Genomic DNA, 19,102 nt, shown 5'->3' on the forward strand with positions numbered 1-19,102 from the left:
TAAACCAGTCACAGAAAGACAAAGACTACATGATCCTATTTATATGAAGTACTTAGAATAGTCAATCTAATAGAGATAGGAAGTAGAATGGTGGTTGTTAAGGGTTAGGGTAAAGGGAATGAGGAGTTATTGTTTAATGAGCACAGAGCAGTTTCAGTTTGGGATAATGAAAAAGTTCTGGAGCTGGATGGTAGTGATGCAAAAACAAATATGTATTCAGTGTCACTGAACTATATAAAATTAAAACGGTTAAAACTGTAATTTTTATGCTACATATATTTCACTACAATTTTTTAAAAAGTTACAGTAATGATGACAGTGAGCTGCCATAAAGATAAGACAAACAGATCAAGAGAACTGGAGAAAGTCCAAAAATGGACTTACATATGTACAGTCATTTGATTTTCAACAAAGGAATCAATGCAGCTAGTTCAATGCAGAAACCTTTATCTTTTCAGCAAATGGTGCTGGAACAACAGGACAAACTTATGCAAAGGAAAACTGAGCCTTTATCCTTATGTCACACCATGTACTCAAATTACTTTTATACTTATAGTTTTAAGCATAAAATCTAATTATACAGTTTCAACAAGAAAACATAGGAGATTATCTTTGCAATCCTGGAAACAAAGATTTCATGAACAGGACAAAAGCAACTAACTGTAAAAACAAAACAAAACAAAACAAAACAAAAAAACCTGACAGACTAGACTCCATAAAAATTTTTTAAATATGCTCACCAAAAGACATTGTTATGAAAATGAAAAGGCAAACCGTATACTGAGAGAATATTTGCAATCACATATTTGATGAAAGACTTGTATACTGAACACATAACTTGTGAATATAAATTTTAAAAAAACAACACCATTTTTTAAAATAAGCAATTGTAAAAATGTCAGTTAAGCACATGAAAAGATGCTCAGTATGTTATTAAGGAAAAGCAAATTTAAACTATAATGACACTATATACCTATTATAATGTCCAAAATTGAAAACACACTAAGAGTTGGAGAGAATGTGGAAAAACTACAACTTCCATACATTGTCAGTGGGAATGTAATATAGAACCACCACTCTAGAAAAAGCTTAGCAATTTTTTACAAAGTTAAACACACCCCTACCATATGATAATGCCTCTCCACTCCTAGAGATTTACCCAAGACAAACACAAGAAAAGCATGTGCACAAGAATGGTTACAGCAGTTTTATCTTCATAGCATGTTTATAGCAGGTCAATACTGGGACAACCCAAATTTCCATTAACAAGTGAATGGATAAATGCATAGTGGTATATCTACACAATGGAATACTACTCAGCAATAAAAAAAGAATAAAGACTGGGAAAGTTTCTTGTTTCCTTAAACATTTCTTTTTCATTTCATAATACATATATTATTTTTAAAAGAGCAAAAAATAACATTTGAGCATAAAAAAGAATAAACTGATGATACAACATAGATGAATCACAAAATAATTATGCTGAGTCAGACACCCCCCCCACCAAAGTACATTCTGTGTGAATGCATTTATATAAAATGGTTTATAGTATAAAATGATAGTGACAGCAGAACAGTGATTACAACTGCCTAGAACTGGAGGGTGAGGGTGGAGGGATTACCAAGGGTCACAAGTAAACTTTTGGGTGTGATGGATATGTTATCTTGATTGCAGTGATGGTTTCACAAGTGTATAAATATTTAAACTCTTCAAACTGTACACTTGAAACACATACAGTTTATTGTGTGTCACTCATACTTCAATAAAGAATGTAACCTAAGAATTCTAGAACATGCAACATTGTGGTTCTTAAGTGAAGTTGACTAAAAGGGAACTCAAAGTTTATCACCCATGTACACTTTCTTAAGGGGGAAAAATTCTTCATGAAGACAATCTGGCCAACAAGATTACTCATGAAGAATTGCAAATGAGGAAGCTGTCTTGTGAAAGATAGGCAGATGGTCACGGCAAAGGAACTGTGGAAATAAGATTAGAAAAGCAGAAAGTAAATGTTGTTTTTAAAGTGTAAGCCACAAAATAGAAAAATCATTTAATCATAATAAATAAAAATAAAAATCTCAGCACATGCCAACAAAACACCCTAAGTATTAAAAGAGAAAGATCACAATAGATAGGATTTTATTTTCGAAGTAATTTGAGAAATAAAGGTTTAAACATATTTAAAACGTACATCTGAAAATTAAGCTCTTAAATCGAGAGAAAACAACAAAGAAAAGATAAAAATTAGATGGAATAAATATATATACAGTATAATTAAATGAGATAAACTCATCTATTTTTAAAAAAGACTAAAGGATTGTGTTAGAAAACTAAAGCCCAACTATAAACTGTAAATACCTAATACAAAATGATGCAGAAATGCTGACAAACAATGGGCAAAAACAGGGTAAATGCTCCTACCCCACAAAAAGGAAGAGAAAAAGCACACAGATAAGGGTTACAACACTAATAATCTTACAATGAAAAAAATTTGTGAGTTTAGGTTTTAATCTGTATTTTCTGGGTGGATAATATGGTCGAGCAGTTTTCAAATGTCCTTTCTGCCATCTGTACATCCTTTTCAGTGAAATGTCTGGTCATGTCTTTTGCTGATTCCTGACTGGATTTTATTATTGAGTTTTGAGAGTTCCTGATAAATTCTATAAACTAGGTCCTTTGTCAGATATATGGTTAGCAAATATTTTCTCTTAGTCTATATTTGGCTTTTTATCTTTTTCATATGGTCTCTGGCAGAGCAAACTTTTAATTTACAAATTTTTCCTTTACGGATTGTACTTCTGGTATCAAGTCTTTGGTGTCAAGTACTCTGCTAGCCCTCTATCCTGAAGCTTTTCTCCAATGTTTTTTTCTAAAAGTTTTATAGTTTGGGGGTGCCTGGGTGGCTCAGTTGGTTAAGTGACTGCCTTTGGCTCAGGTGATGACTCCAGAGTCCTGGGATCGAGTCCTGCATTGGGCTCCTGGCTCAGTGGGGAACCTGCTTCTCCCTCTGATCCTCTCCCCTCTCAGGCTGTTTCTCACTCTCTCTCTCTCAAATAAATAAAATCTTTTAAAAAATTAAATAATAAAAATAAGAGTTTTATAGTTTTATATATTTTTGCATAGTTTTATATTTAAGTCTATAATCATTTATGAGCTAGTTTTTGTATAAGCTGTGAGAGATGTTTGTATATTTTATTTATTTTTTTTAAAGGTTTTATTTATTTATTTGACAGACAGAGATCACAAGTAGGCAGAGATGCAGGCAGAGAGAGGAGGGAAAGCAGGCTCCCTGCTGAGCAAAGAGCCCGATGCGGGGCTCGATCCCAGGACCCCGGGATGATGGCCTGAGCCGAAGTCAGAGGCTCAACCCACTGAGCCACCCAGGCGCCCCTGTATATTTTAATACTATTTTAATATCTTTTGATGTTCTTTGTTCTCAGTTTTTAAGGCTATTTTTGAACCAGCTACTTAGCTTTTTTGGTACCATTTATCTTTAAAACAGAGGGTATGAAATGGTAATGTGAAGAGAGTACAGAGTCAAAAATGGGCATGAGACAGAGAGCAGACAGTTCTGAGAAGACTCAGAATTTGAAGTAAAAAACAAAAACAAAAACAAAGAACCTGTGTTCAAATACCAGCTCTGCTCTTACTAGCCAAGTAACCCTGGGAATATGTGAGGAGGCTTCCTGTCAACTGTGAAGAGCTGTACAGATGTTAGCCTCTACTGAGGGCCTTCTAGTGTCCCAAACATTTCCCCACCTCCAACAAGCATTTAACTGGACATGATGAGAAATAACTGCTCTGGGCACTGAAATCAGTTGTTATACTGTAAAACTTGACTATGCAGAATGAGAAATCAAAGCTATGTCCACAATGAAAATCATGGAAAATCAATAAATAAAACTATTAACATGTACTACGTTTGGGTATTGGAATACAAGGATAACTCCCAAGTTCCCACTCTAGAGTACAGTGGTTTAGAACTTATGCTTTAGAGTCCAAAAGCTTGGTATTGAATTCTAGCTTTACCGCTTACTAGTCACTTACTGGGTTAAGTTACTTAAACTCTCTATTCTTTAAAATCTCCCCTGAAAAAATGATCATGTAATTAATACCTATCTCATGTATTTAAGAATTAAAAGAGTACCTGGCACTTGGGAATATCCAATAAATATTACTTAAAATTATTATTTTTCCAAATTTTCCATATTTTTTACAAGCATGCATTTCTTTTGTAATAGAACTACTTTCTTAAAAGAAAGATGAATATTTTTATAATTCTGTGTATGTCAAAATCACAGCTCCCTCTTCCTTTATCTCAACAAAACAGTAAGGCCATTCCCAAGAAAATTTAGAACAGTGGTTGATAATCTATAGTCCATAAGCCAAGTCTAGCTTGCTACCAAATTTTTGTTTTTTTCCTTTTTTATTGTAGTAAAATACACATAATGTAAAACTTACCATTTAAAAAAAATTTTTATTTATTTGACAGAGAGAGACACAGCAAGAAAGGGAAGTGGGGAGTGGGAGAGGGAGAAGGAGGCTTCCTGCTGATCAGGGAGCCCATGTGGGACTCGATCCCAGAACCTTGGGATCACAACCTGAGCTGAAGGCAGATGTTTAATGACTGAGCCACCCATCTTAAGGTGCCCCATCTTAACTATTTTTAATTGTACAGTTCAGTGGCATTAAATACATTTGCAGTGTTGGGCAACCGTCACTACCATCTATCACTAGAACTCCTTTCTTCTTGCAAACTTTATTTATTTGACAGACAGCGATCACTAGTAGGCAGAGAGGGAGAGAGAGAGAGAGAGAGGGAGGAGGAAGCAGGCTCCCCGCCCAGCAGAGAGCCCGATGCGGGACTCGATCCCAGGACCCCGAGATCATGACCCGAGCTGAAGGCAGAGGCCCAACCCACCGAGCCACCCAGGTAGCCCAACTTCTTGCAAACTTTAAACTCTGTACCCACTAAACAACTCTCCAGTCCCTCCTCCTTCCAGGCCTGGCAAGCACCATTCTTACTTTGTCTCGACAATTTTGACTAGTCTAAGTACTTTGTATAAGTAGAACCATACAGTATTTATCTTTTTGTAACTGACTTATTTCACTTAGTGTATTTCCTTAAGACTCACTCATGTTATACCATATGTCAGGTTTTCCTACCTTTTTAAGGTTGATACGTGTTCTATTATATGTATAAACTTCATTTTGTTTATCCGTATATCTGTCGGTAGATCCCTGAATTGCTTCCATGCTTTGACACAGTATATCATCCTTTTTATAAGTGGTTACATTCAGTTTGCTAGTCTTTTGTTGAGGACTTTGCATCAGTGTTCATAAGGGATACTGTCTGTACTTTTCCTTCATTGTCGTGTCTTTGGCTTTGTTATCAGAGTAATGCTGGAATTACGAAATGTTCTCTTCCTCCTAAATTTTTAGGAAAAGTATAGGGAAAGATTGGTAGTTTTTCAAATGTTTGGTGGAATTCACCAATGAAGCCATCAGGTGCAAGTTTTTTTTGTTGGGAGATTTTGGATTACTGATTAACTCTTCTTACCAGTTATATAGGTCTCTTCGGATTTTCTATTTCTTTATGACTTAATCTTGGTAGGTATTGTGTTTCTTAGAATTTGTCCATTTAATTGAGGCTATACAGTTTGTTGGTGTACAACTGTTCACAGTACTCTCCTATAATTCTTTTTATTTCTGTATGATCAGTAGTGACGTCCCCACTTTCATCTCTGAATTTAGTAATTTGGCCGCCTTCATTCTTAATCCACATAGGTAAGACTTTGTCAACATTGTTGGTATTTTTCAAAGAAGCAACTTTTGGTTTCATTTATTTTCTCTATTTCTCATATTCTCTATCTCATTTATCTCTGTTCTGATCTTTACTACTTCTTTCCTTTTGCTACCTTTGGGTTTAGCTTATTCTTATTTTTGTACTTCCTTAAGTTGTAAAGTTAGGTTATTGATTTGAGATCTTTTTTCTAACATCAGCATTTACAGCTATAAATTTCCTCCTTACCACTGCTTTTGGTGTATTACATAGTTTTTTGGTATGTTTTGTTTTCATTTTCATTCATCTCTCTATAGTTTCTAATTTCCCTTGTGTAATTTCCACAAATATGTGAATTTTTCAGTTTTCCTTCTGTTACTGATTTCTAATTTCATCTTCTTGTGATTGGAGATGATACTCTGTATGATATCTATCTTATAAAAACTATTGAGGACTTCTGGGAAGATGGCAGAGTAGGAGGATCCTAACCTCACCTCTTTCCCACAGACACACCTAGAGAACAGCTACAAGAGCATAACTAAATAAGAAAACAATGTGAAGACTAGAAGAACAGACTTGTCACAGTTAACTGTAGAGAAGAGGCCACACTGAAAAGGGTAGCGGGGGAGAAACGTGGCTGGGAATCAATCTGCCTGCAAGGCTAACCACAAACAGGAGAAACACCACAAGCATGTGGAAATGTTAGGAACAAACTCCACACCAGGCACCCCAGACAAGGGGACCTACCCTAAGAAGATGAAACCACATAACATGTGGCTTTAAAAACCAGTGGGGCTTAAATTTACAAGTTTTACAATCAGTGGAGCTTAACTCTGGTTTCTTTTAAAATCAGCGGGCTTAGTTCTAGGAGAGCCAGGGGGCCTTAGGAAGCTAAGTCCCTGCCTTTAAAGAGAAAACAAGACAAACCCATGGAGATAGTTCATAGAAGCAGCAGTTTGAAAAGCATGTGGGGTATATGTGAAGGTGGTTATTTATTCAGAACATGTGCTGGAGGAGCTGGGATTGTTAGAAGACTTCTCTAAGAACAAAAGAACTTTCCGTCCCCCATCCTCCCAAATAGCAGGATACCTGTGGGAGCCAGTTAAAACACCCTACTTGCAAAGACTGTGCACCACACAGATCTTTTTTTCCTGCAGATCTCCCCCATCCAACCTGCCCTACTTGGTAAGAGTGGCTTCAAAGTGGCTCCTGCTCTGTCACTTCCAGCATGTTGTCCTGGAAGGGACCACTACCACTCCAAAGTAATTTGTTTTGAGAAAAGGGGGAGATAACCGTACATACCAGTTTAACTGCAGTCCCAACATATGAACTGGGGGTACACACCTGATCTGACTGCCAGTCCTGTCCACCAACAAAAATCTCTCAGGAGACACCATGAGACAGCACTGCAGTTCCATGTAACTACAGACCGGGGAAATGGGCTGTGGGCAGGCATCTGGTCTGACCACTAGATACTACCCAGCTACAAGTGCAAGGTAGCCAGACTGGCCCCTTAACAGCACAGGGACCAAACTGTGGCCCAAACAGGTAAAGCAGGCAATTGTAGCTGACTGGACTAAAAGCTTAGCCACAAGAGTAGGGCACATGCAACCCACACAGGATACACCCCTAAAGCGCCTGGTTCTGGTGAACATGGGTCACTGCACTACAGGGTACCAAAGGAACTCTTCTTCTGAAGGCTACTTTCAAAATTGGAAAACAGATGATTTTTCTTAATACATAGAAATAAACACAGGGTTAGACAAAATGAGGACACAGGAATATGTCCCAAATGAAGGAACAAGACAAAAACACCAAAAGGGGTACATGAAATGGAGATAAGCAATAGACCTAAGAATTCAAATGGTCATAGAGATACTTACTGCACTTGAGAAAACAGTGAAGGATCTCAATGAGACCTTCAACAAAGAGACAGAAAATATAAAAAAGAACCAATCAGAGATGAAGAACTCAATGACTAAAATTAAAAATACATTAGAGGGAATCAACAGCATATTAAAGGAGGCAGAACAGATCAGTGAGCTGTAAGACAGAGTAATGGAAAGCAACAACCTGAAACAGCAAAAAGAAAAAAGAACAGTAAAAAATGAGAATAGGTTGGGGGAATTAAGAACAACTGCATTACAGGGATCTGAGGAAAAGAAAGAGAAAAGGGGGCAAGAACTTTATTTGAAGAAATAATAGCTGAAAATTTCCTGACTCTGGGGAAGGAAACAGAAATCCAGATCTAGGAGGCACAGAGAATCCCCAACAAAATCAACCCAAGGAAGTCCACACTAAGATACATCATAATTAAAAGGGGGGGGAAAAAAACAGTGATAAAGAGAGAATTTTAAAAGCAGCAAGAGAAAATAGTACACTCAGGGGGAACCCCATAAAGCTGTTAGCTGATTTTTCAGCAGAAACTCTAGAGGTCATAAGAGAGTGGCATAATATCTTAAAAGTACTGAAGGGAAAAAACCTGCAACAGAAAATACCTGACCCAGCAAAGCTATCATTCAGAACAGAAGGAGAGAGAGTTTCCCAGACAAAACTTAGAGAAGTTCATTGCCACTAAACCAGTCTGCCAAGAAACAGCAAAGGGAATTCTCTGACTGAAAAGAAAAGGCCATAATCAGAAGTAAGAGTTTTAAAAAGAAAAAATTTCACAGGCAAATGCAAACATAATAAAAGTAGTAGATTCATCACTTATAGAAACAGTACAGACATTAAAGCACAAAAACAGCAAAATCAATTACATATTGTATTACATACATAAAAATGAGTCAAAGGATACACAAAATAAAAGGATGGAGAGCATGGCATTATATACACAGGATGTGGGTATGAGAGGTAAAAATTTAGTGCTTCTAGAATCAATTCAAACTTAAGGGATCATCAACTTAATACTGACTTCCATTTGCATAAGGCATGTACATTAACCTAATAGAAACCACAAATTAAAAACCTGTATTAGATATGCAAGAAATTAAAAGGAAGGAATTGAAGCATATCACTAAAGAAAGCCATTAAGCAAGGGAAAAGAGCACGAGAAGAAAGGAAGAGAGAACTACAAAAACAACCATAAAACAAGTTAACAAAATGGCAATAAGTACATATCTAACAATAATTATTTTGAATACGAATCCATTAGGTGCTTCAATCAAAAGACACAGGGTGATGGAATGGATGATAAAACAAGACCCACCTATATGCTGCCTACAGGGGACTCATTTCATACCTAAACACATATGTAGAATGAAAGTAAAGAGATGGAACAGTATGTACCAGGCAAAATGAAATCAAAAGCAAGCTAGGGTAGCACACTTTTATCCCAAAACAATGGACTTTAAAACAAAGACTAACAAGAGACAAAGAAGGACTCTACATAATGACAAAACAATTTAACAAGAGAAAAAATAAAGACATTTTCAAACAGACAAGATTGTAGAGAATTTGTCACCAGAAGATTTGCACCAAAGGAAATAATGGAGAATAATATTCTTCAGGCTGAAGGTAAATGGTCTCAGCAGCTCAAACATACAAAGGATAAAGAGCATTAAAAATAAAAATATGTAGGGGCACCTGGGTGGCTCACTTGGTTAAGCATCTGACTTAATTTCAGCCCAGGTCATGATAACCTGAGCAGTAACAACTGTAAATATTTAAGCACCAAACATGCACCTAAATATATAAAGCAACTATTAATAGACATTAAAAAAAATTGATTGCTCTTCCTCCTAGATAATTCCAAATAACACATCTTCATGTTTGCTTATTCTTTCTTCTGCTTGAAATAAATCTGCTTTTGAACCCTTCTAATAAATTTTTTCAATTCAGTATTCCTGTTTGGTTCTTTTTAATTTTTTTCTATCCCGATTTTTTTTTCCTTCATGAATGGGTCACACTTTCACATTTTTTTTTGGTATGAATTGTTTTTCTGTTGAAAACCGGACATGCAAATCTAATAACATAATAACTCTGGACATCAGATTTTCCTAGGGTTTGCTTTTTTTTGTTATTTTCTCTTTACTGGTGAAGGGTATTTTCACTGGGTATAGAATTCTAGTTCTAATTTGTTTTCAGTAAATTTTATTATTTTTTGCTCCTATTGCCCTCAAGTAAATCCCTAGTACTTCTCTGACTCTACCTCAAGATCTTGCTGAGAACCCCAACTGACACATATGATAAAGGGTATCTATTGGGGTGGAGAAAAACTATACTAAACAACACACTTAATGAAATGCTGGAGGTTTTATCTCTGAGACGAGGTATCAAAGTAAGGTCAAAGATACACACTAAATACCGCTTATATTCAACATCATAATGACTGTAGCCAGTAAAGTGAAGCAAGAGAAAGAATTAAAAGCTAAAAGGACTGTAAAGTTAGAAATACAATGTTATTAACTTAAGACTATGATAGTTTATGGACCTAGTCCAGAGCATCTACAGATAAGTTTTTAGAAACAACTAGTAATTTAGCTAGTTTGCAGTAATAGTCAATCTATAAAAAACAATCGCATTTCTGTATTTTATGTTGGCCCATATGAATTTCTACTTTTATAGAAGAGAAAAGGCAACCGAGCCCAGAAATAGATTCATGCATACATGGATACTTGACTTATGAATAAAGTGTCACTGAAGAATACTGGGGAAAGAAAATATTGGGGAACAATGAAGGGTACTGGGACAAGTCAATATCTATATGAGAAATAAAACTATGACCTCACACCAATAACAAAGTCAATTTCAGTTAGAATTATAGCTATAATTATGAAAGGCAAAACAATAAATATCTGTATTTTATACAATAATACAGGAGAATATTTTTATGACCTTGGATAGGAAAATATTTTCTTAGCAGTACAGAAAAAGTATAAACTGTAATGGAAAATAGAGTTTAAACTACATTAAAATTAATTAAAAGTAAGAATTTCTGTTTATCAAAGTCACCATTATGTGTGGAAAGGGTAATCCACCAAGCAGAAGATACTTCTAATATATATAACCAGAATTGTACCAGATTTAAAAAGAACTCCTATCACACAAGAGGAAAAAAGACATGCAACCCAACAGTTAAACAGGGCCAAAGGTTTAACTGAGATTTCACAAAAGATATCCAAATGGTCAAATAAACATGAAAAGTTACTCCACCTTATTAGGAATCAGAGAAATGCAAATTAAAAGTACAATAAGATACTATCACTCACTCTTCAGAATACTTTAAAAAAATATATGAAGTACTGCAGAACACTTCCTGATGATGGAACTGTAAGCTGGAACAAGCACTTTGGAAAACCATATGGCATTACATACTAAAACAGAAGATTCATAACCTATATCCCAGCATTACACTCAACTCTACCAGAAATGCATATGTTCACCAAGAGACACCATTTATTTATAATAGCTCAAATTGGTAACAAGTGAAATGTCCATAACAGCATAAATTATATATAAATTGGGCCATATTCAAATAATGCAATACTGTTCAGCAAGGAAAATGAATAACCGCAGTCACACTTAACAGCACAGAGAATCTCTGAAACTTAACACTAACAAAAAGCTGGAGAAAAAAAGAATACAAACGGTATGAACTCCAAAAAACAGATGAACTATAGTGTTTAGAGACACGTGCTTAGATAGTTAAGACTTCTAGGGAAAGAAATTATCATACACTTCAGGATTATGACCAAATCTTGGGGATAGTGACTTAGAGAGAGCTTCAGGGGGGAACTTATGAAGAGTGTTGGCATGTTTTTAATTTTTAACTGGGGTGATGGTTATAAATAGGTGTTTGCTTTGCAAAAAAACCCCCATATTTTATGCATGTATATATGAATTATATCTCACAACAAACAACTTAATTAAAGAAAAAGAAATTAATCAAATTCTTAGATGTTTTTATACTCCTTGCAGGAAGACTCAATATAGGATCCCTAACTGAGTACTTAAAACCATTTATACCTGCCTACATCTAGAATAAACCTGATTCATTTTCTAGAATGCACAGCTTCCAATGGCTTCAACTCCAACTCCTTTTAGTTACAGAAACTAAAAAAACTTGTTTAGGAGCTCAAGTTATTCCCAATAACCTCTTTACAACTCCTGTTAAGTTTTACTATGGCTATCTTTAAAAATTATTATCTTTTAAATGTAAGCTCACCCAAGAACAAGAGAACTACTAAACAACCAAACTATATGCTCACTTGCTTATTCTGTTGAGTGTTTTGGTATGTTGCAAATAATTGTCTAGTTAAGGAAGGTCTCCATAGTCCTTTCCCAACAACCTGACACAGAATAGTAGACAAACTTTCCATTATCTTTTCCCCAACCTTCCTCTGAGAAGACTGGGAAAAGAGTTATTTCTATAAATGAACAACTTTGGCTGACTAACCATGGTCCTGTAGCTGAAATACTGGGGGCACAACGAAGTGGAATCTGTTATCTATTATGTATGTATGAAAAGATCTCTTAGACCTGAACTGTCTTCTAAGCACAGCAATTAGGAATTTATCTCCTTCTTCTAAGGCAACCTTGTTACTTAACCTTTAGGCAATAGACCAATGGAAAGTATTAAGTGTTAAGAGCTTTAGAATCAAAATTGCTTCTTATTCTCCTTGGACCCCTTATTAGCACTGAAATTTGGGGCCAATTAATGAACTAGCTGAGACTCCAGCAAGTACTTAAAAAATAGGAGTTCTAGCTAATCCTGCCTTTGGTACCTGAAAGCCAGGTAGTGAGCAGAGGTAATAGGTGCCTATAGGTTATGAGAGTGACCAATGAGCATACAATGAAAAGAATATTTCTGTTTCTTGACCAGTGAAAGGGGAGGAGAAGAGAGGAGAGGAGAGGAGAGGAGAGGAGAGGAGGGGAGAGGAGAGGAGAAGGAAGGGGAGGAAACAGGAGGAGAGGGGGAGGAGGGGAGGGGAAGGGGAAGGTGGGGAGGAAAGGAAAAGAGATGAAAGGAAAAGGAAAATACAAAGCCAGCCTTTTCCCTGGGCTTTATCTTCATTTGTTTATAAGAAAGTTAGATTAGGGGGCGCCTGGGTGGCTTAGCGGGTTAAGCCACTGCCTTCGGCTCAGGTCATGATCCCAGGGTCCTGGGATCAAATCCCACATCGGGCTCCTTGCTCAGTGGGGAGCCTGCTTCTCTCTCTGCCTCTCCCTGCTACTCTGCCTGCTTGTATGCTCTCTCTCTCTCTGACGAATAAATAAATAAAATCTTAAAAAAAAAAAAAAAAGATTAGGAAACAGATTAAGGCTTTTAAGTATATCTTTTGTTATTCAATCTTATAATCGACTGATCAAAGGAATGGGTCAAGAAGAGCCAACCACTCACATCAGTTAGGGTTGGAATGGTAGTTTGAGATACTTCTTGACCTGCAACCCCTATGGTGAAGAGTCTTCTATTGATAAGCAGAATTCTCAGGGTCTGTGTTCCTCTTAGGAATTATTTATCTTTCTATATTCTATATACCAAATCTTAGTAGCCCTGCCAAACAGGAATGGCGATGGCCAAAGCACCAACTACAGAAAACATGTGCTAAGAGGATTACTGTGATTTCTAATCACAACCTAATATTATTAGTGGTAACCCAGGCAATGCACCGGGAGGAACTGCAAATACATGGTGCTGTGGAAAGAGCTCTGAAAGCAGAAAGGCTGGTTACTTACTGAATGCTGGAATCCTGCACTAGTAATTGAATACTGAGCAAATTATTTAGTGTCTATGAGCCTCATTTTCCTTATCTTTAAAAAACAGGGAAGGTAAATCCAAAGTTTCTAGCAAATTTTTTATGAGCTTTGGCAATTTTTATGGACTTATCATCAATTAATTTTCGGGGCTTAAAAAGTTACTATGAGCCAAGCGGCATGAATTTAACATAGAATTCAGGATCAGAGAAGGAATGGTCTTAGGCAAAATGCTCATTTTAAATAATGCAATACAAGGCTGTTACTTCGACTCTCTCCCTGATTTAGTTATAATTTAATTTGAAAAACCTTGATAATATATTCTGCCATAGGAATGCTACATGTAAATACTTCTGTTCTAATCATACCATAAGAAACCCAGGAAGCTGAAACCCAGGAGTTGTTTAAGAAATGGTTTAAGCCACTGGTAAATTATCATTAGAAAGAATCATTATGTCAAACATCAAAACTGTTGTTCCTAGGAAATATTCTTCAATATTAAAATGAACAATTTACATGTATCTATTCAAAAGGGTCTTATATTCTGCTACCTGGGGATAAATAATACACTATAGCATCTTGACATTAGATGTACTGCAGGAGTCTTAGTGAGGTTTCACTGTGGCTGAGGTAACCAACTGGTAGCACCTACCTTCAACATTGTTCCTGTCTAAAATTACCTTTGCTAGGGAACTCCTGAGAGGTCTTAACCGAGGTCTCAACCAAGCTCCTGCCCTAGCATTCTGAAAACTCAAAGAGGATGAGCAAGGCACATAGCAGTCTACAAGCTCTTCCACAGCTAAATCCATGTAGACAGGGACGGACAGCCTCCCCAGACAAAAACACCAATCAAGCTCCAGAATTTTCAAAATGAATTACCATTCGCAACCTAGATGTCTAGTTCGTAAAGAACATGGGTCCTTCTTCAATCAATCAATAAAGGAGAATTTTTCCAGAAATTCAGTCCTCATTTGCCTATTATCCAGATCCTGCAAACCACTTAAAGGGAGGTATTTAAAACAGTCATGTCTATAGGTTCTCTAAGTTCTCAGCTTGCAACAGATTAAAGAACTAGAAAAAAGAGACTAAGCTCATTTTCTAGTATGGTGGCTTTACAAAATTTGAGATTATATATCTTAAGTTTTTATTCAGTTTTTCAATATAAAAAGCTGTACAAACACTTTTCTGGAAGTACCATGTAGACACTGCCTGCTATGTTTCTCAACATCTCTTATGTAAAGGTATGAATGATATGCTTATTTAAAAATTTGGAAGCAAGAAAAAAGTTATTCAGAACACTTACTTGCTTTATTGTCAGAGAAAAAGAACCTTAAAACCCATCACTTTTTTTCTTGTTCTCTCTGGTTTATGGTCTGAAATCTAAATTTGTGATAAAATGCAAACAGAAATCTTATTTGAGGTTGCTAGCACAATTATTTTTTCTCTATTGCCTTAATCTAACTTTTAGTTTCCTACCATTATTACAAGCTTCATGGGGTATCTGTGCTAGGTCTGAAAGGCAGGACACCAGATTATACCTTTTCAGAACTGCTTAACTTGTGTACTTCGTTTTAATTAAGTAAATAAATAAATACATCATAGGAAGCATCACATAAGAGAAAGACAAACAATCACACCTGGAATGAGAAGACGAGAATTCTAATACTAGCCATTACCACAAAGTAATGGGATCTTTGGCACCTTTCTTAAACTAAACCTTGGGACAACTGTGAGTCATGCTACCAAATAGATGGTACTTGAAAACACATGTTATAATTACAAAAGTGTAAGTATTATAAAACAAGCATAGAATAAGATAAAAGTTTGGAAGAAGGGAAGAAAACATCTCAGTCATAAAAATCAGAGGGGTGGTTAAGATGCCTTTATTCTCTTTTTTAGTTCTGAAATTCCGGAACTGATTTTTAGCTAGGGAGACTAAAAGAGGCTTCATGGGATATCTGTGCTAGGTCTGAAAGGCAGAACACCAGATTATACCCTCCAATTTTATGTATAATATATTTAAAGATGTGGCTTAGAATGGCAAGTGGAAAGATGATACAGATGTATATCTACAGAACTTATATTCTAGAGAAGTCTTCTTCCAGATAAATATTCTGAGGTCTGACATTTGAACTGAGTACTTCACTCACTGGTTCTATACTCACAGAGCTAACCACCAGTTCCACTGCCCCTGATCTGACTCTCCCCATGTAACCTCCCAAACCACCCCCAGAAATAACTAATTTAAAAAATAATTCATATAGCTAAGGAGGTTTTTGTTACAGAATTGTCTGCATATAAAGCTCATAAAATATATTTCACAGAAACCAGTTACATTTTTTAAAGATAAATAACAATCTGATAAAATTCAAGGTTTGACACTCAGATAATTTTTCAACTTAAAATAAAATTACCTGTAGTAACCCTCCATCATCAAACCGTAGTACTTCTATTATGCTCTCCGACTGAATAAATGCTGTGAAGGAAACAAAACATACTATCACTTTACAGAAACATAAATCTGATTTAAATAAATATCTTTTACCTTAAGATTAATAAATATAATTATATATTTTAAAAAACATACTGCTTGAGGGTGATGGTTAAAGAGGAAAGTGCAATCCTTCAGTTTTTAAGCAACTATAAAATACTATAAAATAAAACAAGACAACCTATTTAGAAAGTAGGTGTAACAACCTATAGGCTGTGTAAGCCATCTGCCAAATATATTTCTGGCATACTTCCAGAAAGCACAAAACAAATTCAACTAGATGCAGCTGATTATTTTCACCAACAGTTAACTGAAAATATCACAAGCACATGGAAAAGATCATCAAAGGTTCAATTACTAAAAAAAAAAAAAAAAAGATTAAAAAAAGACAAGCTCTTTTATAGCGATAATAAGACCTGGAATCAACAGTCAAAAGAGACTTGGAGGGAGAACAGGCAAAGAAAATGGGAAGGGGAGATTATTGCACTCCAAGAAACTATGTACAATGCAAAGACAAGATATTTAAAAAGCTCACATACTTTTGTCATATGGTCTGGTTGTTGTACTCACAGGTATTTACCCAACTGATATGAAAACTTAAGTCCATACAAAAACCTGCAAGCAATTCTGTATAGCAGTTCCATTCATAATCACTCTAAACTGGACACAGTCAAGGTGATGTTCTTCAATAGACGAGTAGATAAACAAACTACAGTCCCTCCACAAATGAAATATTATTCAGTGATAAAAAGTGAAATAAAAAGCTATATACTGTTTGATTCCAAGTGTATGACACTCTGGAAAAGGTTATACTACAGAGATGGTGAAAAGACCAATGACTGATAGAAGTTTGGGGAGAGGAAAGAAGATGTAAGTGAAGCAAAGGAAATCTTTCAGAGCAGTGGAACTATTCTGAAGGACACAGGAATGGAAGCTACACAGCGCTATGCATTCATCAAGACAGAACTTTAGAGTGAACTTACTGTATGCAATTAAAAAAAATCATTTAGGAAACCAGGGGGTCCTGAGATGAAATGAATATGACAAGATAATTTAACTATATTACAAATGTATGAAACCACCTTACTAAAGTGTGGGTTAGAATGGAGAAAGATGCTAACATGAGTCATGCGAAAGTGAGTAGAATCTATAAGACTAAAGGTAAAAGCCCAAAAGAAAAAGAAACTGTAAGCACTATACCCTAATTGATAAAGTCATTTCCCATGGGAGCTTGGGTTAACAATTCTCATGTCGCTTCCATGTTTACTGGAACTGAACAATTAAAGACAACAGAAAGTGAAAGTCAGACTTCTCACTACTGGATTAAGAGTGTATGCCAAAGCAAGGGGAAGAAGCAATCATGATCCATGTGGTACTGAACTGAGTTGGCAACATCAGTATGAACTCATATTTAATTTAATATAGATGTATAGAAATATTCATGTTATGTATAGAAATATTCATAAATATGTGTGTATGAAAGGGTTAGCATACACACATATATTTTCTTGCTTTGTCAGTTGAGAGGGCCTAGAAGTAATGACACCCCAGCAAGTGCTAACCATCCAAAAAAACCCCAAAATACTGTACTGATGAGAATTTGTCAAAGGGATGTAAGAATTAACAGAAAGAGTTCCCATATAGCCAAACCTGGAACAACGTGAGCAGTACAACAGTGCTGGATTACAGCCCAAAATATAAAATAAAGAGCCATGAGTCCATGCTGATATAAATAAATGATTGAATAAATAAATAAATGGAGGAGAAGATACAAGACCCCCAGACAGAATTCTAAATAATTTATGGATCTAGAAGATGGAGGATAACTCCCCATCTTTTAACAAGTGTGGGATGCACGTATGGACTTCCTTCCAAAAACAGTATGGAAAGGAGGGGAAAAAAGAGTAATTTTACAGTGGAGAAATCTGACAAATGTGACCTCAGTCAGATGATCTAGGTCAACATCCCAAGTGAAATGTCATGCTGACAGTACGTATCTTTCATATGACATAATAAAAATGGTATCTTATCTTTGTGGTCTTTCTCCCCAAATCACATAACCCCAGACTCATTATGAGAAAAACAGACAAATCCCAACCAGGAAACATTCTACAAAATATCTGAGCAGTACTCCTGAAAACTGTCAAAGTCATCAAAAAGAAGTAAAGTCTAAGAGACTGTCTGTCACAGACTGGTGCAGCCTAAGCAGATAGGACTACTAGATGTAATATGTTACCTGGGGGCAGATGCTAGGAAAGAAAAAGGAAATTACGTAAAAACTAAGGAAATCTGAATATGGACTTTAGTTAATAATCATGCATTAATACTGGTTCATTATTTGTTTAAAAAAAGGTACTATATTAATGTAAGGTGTTAATAATAGGGGAAAGGGTGGGGAGGATGGAAATTGTGGTATCTTTAAGATGTTTATATAAATCTAAAGGTGTTTTAAAATAAGTTTATTTTGGGGAGCTGCCTGGATAGCTCAGTCGGAAGAGCATGTGACTCCTGATCTTGGGGCTGCAAGTTTGAGCCCCACAGCAAGTGTAGAGATTACTAAAAAAAAAAAAAAAAAATTTAATGAAATAAAAAGTTGACTTTTAAAAAACAACATTCACTGACTCCTCTTTCTTGGTCTTTGAGTATTCGTCAGGGAAGCAGCTTACTATTTCATCCCACATACCTGGCTTTTCCAGCCTGACTAAAGCTGATAGTCAAGCAGCAAGGTAGGATACCAGCTAATTAGATCCACGTCACCTAACTGAACGGTATTTCCTGCCTGCCGAGTATCACTTTTCCATTGTTTTAGAAACCACATCCCAATTTTATTTTGGGGAAGTCCTGTGTCAGTCTGCTCAACTGCTCATTCCCCATCAGTTCTCAATGTAGAGAACACTCCATAAATACTGAGTGCGTGAGGGAAATCCCACCTTTTTTGCTCAGATGCAAGTACCAGTATTTGCATTTGTTGATGCAAATGATCTCTTTCCGGTTTGTTATCTAGTCCTAGCTTGTGGTTAGTTTCAAATCCATACTGTGAAGGACTCTACCTAGCTCACCCAGCCCATGACCCTCCCTTCCTCTACCTTTTAACATAAACTGAAATTTAGATGATCCAGAAAATATCTCTCAGT

General features: G+C 36.0%; 1 protein-coding gene across 1 annotated transcript in view; it reads right to left on the minus strand.

The window, feature by feature from the left end:
- The window catches only part of LOC111155839 (transmembrane protein 131), a 216,665-nt gene that overhangs the window by 137,337 nt on the left and 60,226 nt on the right, over positions 1–19,102 (minus strand). Inside the window, exon 2 of the mRNA XM_022516255.1 lies at positions 15,892–15,953. Coding sequence (XP_022371963.1) covers positions 15,892–15,953 — 62 coding nt within the window. The remainder of the gene's footprint in view (positions 1–15,891; positions 15,954–19,102) is intronic.

This window comes from Enhydra lutris, unplaced genomic scaffold (genome assembly GCF_002288905.1).
Source record: "Enhydra lutris kenyoni isolate GAN:26980312 unplaced genomic scaffold, ASM228890v2 scaffoldscaffold44, whole genome shotgun sequence".
In the NCBI taxonomy this organism is placed as follows: domain Eukaryota; kingdom Metazoa; phylum Chordata; class Mammalia; order Carnivora; family Mustelidae; genus Enhydra; species Enhydra lutris.